Source organism: Hipposideros armiger, unplaced genomic scaffold (assembly GCF_001890085.2).
Source record: "Hipposideros armiger isolate ML-2016 unplaced genomic scaffold, ASM189008v1 scaffold_737, whole genome shotgun sequence".
Lineage (NCBI taxonomy): Eukaryota > Metazoa > Chordata > Mammalia > Chiroptera > Hipposideridae > Hipposideros > Hipposideros armiger.
In genome coordinates this window covers 110,845-115,977 of record NW_017732087.1, presented here as the reverse complement: position 1 = coordinate 115,977, position 5,133 = coordinate 110,845, and the positions used below count along the sequence as shown (strand labels likewise).

General features: G+C 33.5%; 1 protein-coding gene across 4 annotated transcripts in view; it reads left to right on the top strand.

The window, feature by feature from the left end:
* VPS50 (VPS50 subunit of EARP/GARPII complex) overlaps positions 1 to 5,133 on the top strand; it is a 131,804-nt gene that overhangs the window by 79,869 nt on the left and 46,802 nt on the right. For 3 of the 4 annotated variants that reach the window (XR_002122256.1, XM_019627600.1, XM_019627599.1), the window contains exons 17-18: positions 1,561 to 1,651; positions 4,812 to 4,988. Coding sequence is in view for 3 of the 4 variants with exons in the window: in XM_019627600.1 (XP_019483145.1) it covers positions 1,561 to 1,651; positions 4,812 to 4,988 (268 nt within the window). In the remaining variant the exon portion in view is untranslated. The remainder of the gene's footprint in view (positions 1 to 1,560; positions 1,652 to 4,811; positions 4,989 to 5,133) is intronic. The other variant, XM_019627601.1, reaches the window with a different exon arrangement.

Genomic DNA, 5,133 nt, shown 5'->3' with positions numbered 1-5,133 from the left:
CTGAGCCACCCTGTCACCTGTTGGCAGCTCAGTGGCAGCTCAGCTCGGGCTGGGAATTGAACTGGTGACCCTGTTGCTCAGAGCTTGCACTCTTGAGCAAGCTCTTAACCAACATGCCACTCCGCCAGCCCCCATTGCCCATTTTTTAATTGGGTTGTCTTTTTATTGTTGAATTGTAAGAGTTGTAAACTTTTATAGTTTTAGTTCTTAAATTACTCCTGTGTTCCATTTTAATTAATTTTTGCATATGTTGTAAGGTATGGGCACAATCACTTTTGGGAAATTTTTGATCATTACTTCTTCAGGTTACTTCTGCTCATTCTATTCATCTAATTGTAGGCATACTAGATGTTTTGATTTTGTCTCACATATATTTCGTATGATCTTTTGTTTCTTCCATTTCTTTTCAATTTGTGCTTCAGTTTGGATATTTTCTATTAAATTGTCTTTGAGTTCACTAGTTCTGTCTTCTGTTTTACTTATCCAATCAACTTTTAATTTGAGGTACTGTATTTTTCAGTTATGGAGTGTCTATTTGGTTTTTGTCGTTTGTTTATTGTTGAAATTCTTTGGAATTCTCCTTTCTGTCCATTTTGTATATCTCTTTATTTTATTTAACTTAATTATTATAGTTATTCTAAAGTCCTTGTCTGTTAACCCTAATATTTGGAGCAATTCATCAATTTATTGTCTCTTTATTTTTATAACCTGTGGATTTAAGAAAAAAATCTAGATTTGTATTTTAGCATGAGGCTTCTTGCAGGAATGGGAATAGTAGGGCAGGAACTGAAGATTTAATGGACATTTATATGGTTTTTTACTTTATTTATTTATTTTTTTGGCTATTGTTTCAGCTTTTTTGGCCCTTTCTTTCTTGGGTTAACTGAAAGGAAATATTTGTTTTTTGTAATTGTCCGTTTAATGTACTGATTATTCAGGATAGACATAAGAGCAGTAACATTAAAGAAAGAAGAAATCAATATGACCTAAGTGATTAATGCAATGTTGGATATATGATTACCACACTTGCTAATTTAATTTGTAAATACTGTGTGGAGATAGGCACTGAACTAATATATTTGGAGAGTGATAATCATCTTAATATTATGTCTTAGTAAGCATGATTAAGATCTATGCTGTTTATCATAAAAACATTTATTATTATTTATAATCTCATAAACCCTGTAAATTATTTCTCTGTTTTTTGGGCATTGATATATGATTAGATGAGGATATTTTAAGTACATGAGTTGGTGAGTACCTTTTAGTTTAAGTCCCTTAATAAAAATGTCACTTTCTGCATGTTCATTATTTTTGCAATATAGTAAAAAATATTCTGAGTTTAGTAAATATTTGAGAGAGTTTTATCTCTTAAGGATGATAAGATATTAACTATAAAGATAAATGTTTTTGTTTGCATTGTTGGTCTGAATGAGTTCTCAAAGTTATGATTATGATGCTTATCATATAATTGTATTTCATTTTCTTAATTCTTGTATACAGTATACTTTTCTTCTTACTTTTTGGAATATCTGTTTTTGCTTGTTTGTTTTTTTTAAGAACACGGCTTGATGAACTGAGAATGTTTCTAGAGAATGAAACCTGGGAACTTTGTCCTGTTAAGTCAAATTTCAGCATCTTGCAACTTCATGTAAGTATTTAAGAGTAAATAAATCTGTCTTTTCTTTAGTCATCTTTAAAAAATAATATGTGAGAGCATTTATAAAATAGTTAAATTAAGAAATAGTGCCTTTTCTTCCTTTCTTAAAAGTGATTAATAACAAACCTCTTTTATAAGAGTGAGCCTTTTTGTCTCTTTTTACAAATTCAGTTTATACACCTCAGGAAAACTCTTTTGCCTAAGAAGAATTGCAATTAAAAAAAAATATATATATATATATTATGATTTCAGAAGAGGGTCTACTGCTCTATTTAAATTTTATAGAAAATTAGTTATATTTTGATGGTCTTTAATATAAATGCTTATATTTGCTGAATGTTTATAATTTTTAAATGGACTAATAAGTTGGGTTTTTTTAAAGATTTTATTGGGGAATTGGGGGAGGGAAACAATGTTGGGGAATTGGGGGAGGAGAAGAGCCAAGTTGTTGTCCTTCAATCTTAGTTGTTGAGGGCTCAGCAAGCTCAGCTCCAAGTCCAGTCACGCCGCTCAGCTCAAGGTGCTGTGTTCCATTAGTTGCGGGTGGACGTAGCCATCATCCCATGCAGGAGTTGAACAGGCAGCCTGTTGTTAAGAGCGTGCGTTCTATCCACTGAGCCATCCGGGCAGCAGCTCAGCTCAAGGTACCAGGTTTAGTTTTAGTTGTGGGCAGGCGTAGCCACCATCAAACAGGCAGTCTTGTTAGGAGCATGTGCTCTCACCAGCTGAGCCATCCTGCCACTTGTTGGCAGCTCAGCGGCAGCTTAGCTTGGGCGCAGCATCACTGGCCCATGTGTGTATTGAACCGGCGACCCTGTTGCTCAGAGCTCACGCTCTTAAGCTAACTCTCAACCAACTGAGCCACTCGGCTGGCCCTGGGACTAATAAGTTCTTCTTTTTTTTTTTTTTTGTGGAAGGCAGTGTCACTGGCCCTCACATGTGGGATCCGAATCCGAACCGGGGCCCTCTGGCGTCCCAAGCCAGTTCTTAACCATCGCGCCACTCGGCCGGCCCAATAAGTTCTTAATTTATGCTGCAACCCAAAAATTTACCTGTAATGAGAAAATGCCTTAGAAATAAAAGAGACACTTATAAAAAATACTCCTAATTTTTATTAGTTAATTTATTCATTTAATCTTTATAGAATATGTAATCTGTGAAAATATCTTTAATTGATTTGATTTTTCCCTTGGTTGAAAGACATCCTAGATAAATATTCCTTGTATGATAGATTGTGTCCTGCAAATACCAAATGTAAAATACAATATATAAACTTAGATCCCTGTTTAAATTAGGATGTCTATCCAGTGTGTTTAGCTTTTTGCCTTTGGAAGAAATGTTTTTCCAGCAGCAATTTTCTTATTCTTTATGAAGAATACATGATTAAACTTTTTTTATAGGGATAGTCTTTATGCTCCTATTGTATAATAGCTTCTTATCCAGTTGATTAAATCATATTGCTTTCCTAATGTGGAAATATTAACTACATTGAAACATGTTGATTAATAGATGCTTTAAAGACAGCAAAATTAACATTAATGTGAACAGTATTTTAGAATTTTTATATTAAGATTTAACATTATTTAGAATTCCAACGTTGATTTTAGAATCCCTATTTAAATAATTTCATTTGAATTCATATTTAACCATCAAAGTGTGTGTGTGTGTGTGTGTGTGTGTGTGTGTGTGTGCGCGCGCGTGTGCGTGTGTGTGTGTGTGCGCGCGTGTGTGGTGTAATTTTTTACAAGGCACACTGAAACATTTCCCTCCAAGTGAGCATTATCTCTTTTAAAATAATTACCTTGAAATGTCAGTTATGCAAGATGAATAAGTTCTAGAGCGCTACTGTACAAGATTTTGCCTATAGCTAACAATACTGTTTGTACACTTGTGAAATGTTTAAGAGGATAGATCTCGTGCTAAGTGTTTTAACCACAAAATAGTTATCTTGGAAACTATTCACAACTGTGATAGTGCTCACTTGACATGTATTTCTGTAGATTTGGTTTTTATAAAAAATTGTCTCATTAATTTATAGTCACCCCTTGTTTAGAATTATAAAAATAATGGCGTGGTTTTTAAGCAGTGTGAAAGATCTGATTTAATGTATAGTTTCAATTTAAAAAGAAAAACACACCATTTGAAACTTAGCAAGCCAATGTAATTTTTAAGAAGAATAATTGAATGTGAAAAATTTTAAATTTGGGATTAATATTAAAAGGATTAAAAGGTATAAGAAAAATGTATAATAAATTTTTGTAAAAAAATCATCAAATCAATAGTTTTGTAATTCCAAGGAACTTGAGAGTTTTTCTATCTCTTCTTCTAATTAGCTGTATGATCTTGAACTTGGCACTGAATCCCTCTGGACTGCTTCAGTTTCCTTACCTGGGAAATGCGTGATTTGGACTGGGTACTGCAACTCTTTTGCTTTAGCATTTGTTATTCTCTACAGATTAAATTTCCTCTCATTTTACAGATAAGGAAATTAAGAAACAGAGAAGCCAGGTGACATTCCCAACATTATATAGGAAGTTAATGGAATATAATGAATTAATGGGAGGCTAGGACTATAAGACATACCATCTGACCTCAGCATGTGTGTTTGTGTTGTCTGATTCTTGGTATAGGAAGAAAAATAAGTGAAAGTTTATAGACAGCAGTATAACAGAGAAAGATATATCCTTCATGCTTTGTTTTTGATGTATTCATACAGAATATCTTAAATGGTGCAAGCATATAAGTACACAATGTTATTGACCTAACAGCAATTAGTTTTTATAGATGACTTTATTGATTAAAGCCATATCCTACTAGTACTTTTACTGCTATGTTAACATTTTTAGAATTATCATTCAAATTTATTTTCTAAAATTTTCTGTGCAGTTTCATAAAGTAAGCCAAAAGTAGCTTGATGCAAATAACACTCTTGTGATATCAGCAACTGAGTGTATCTTTAGGAAAAGCTTTGAATATGTATTTCCAAATTTGTGCTTTTAGACAGCTTTCAAGATTTAAAAGTAAGTAACCAGAAGAATCAGGATTAATTTTTTTTTCCCCACTAACTCTGCATTTGCATAAGGAATGTTTATGTATTTGAATTTTATTGTTGTTGCTAAAAGGTATCTGGCTTCTTTTTTTTAATGTCTAGGAATTTAAATTCATGGAACAGTCTCGTTCCCCATCAGTTTCACCTAGTAAGCAGCAAGCCTCAGCTTCCTCAAAAACAGTGACTTTGTTTGAGCAGTATTGTAGTGGTGGGAATCCATTTGAAATTCAGGCCAACCACAAAGATGAAGAAACAGAAGATGTCCTGGCTTCTAATGGGGTAGGTGCAACATAAGTGAGATTTTCTTTAAAGATTTTATTAGGGGATTCGGGGAAGGGAACAGCGTTGGGGAATCGGGGAAGGGGAACAGACAAGTTGCTGTCCTTTTGTTCTTCAGTCTAGTTGTGGAGGACGTTGCTTCACT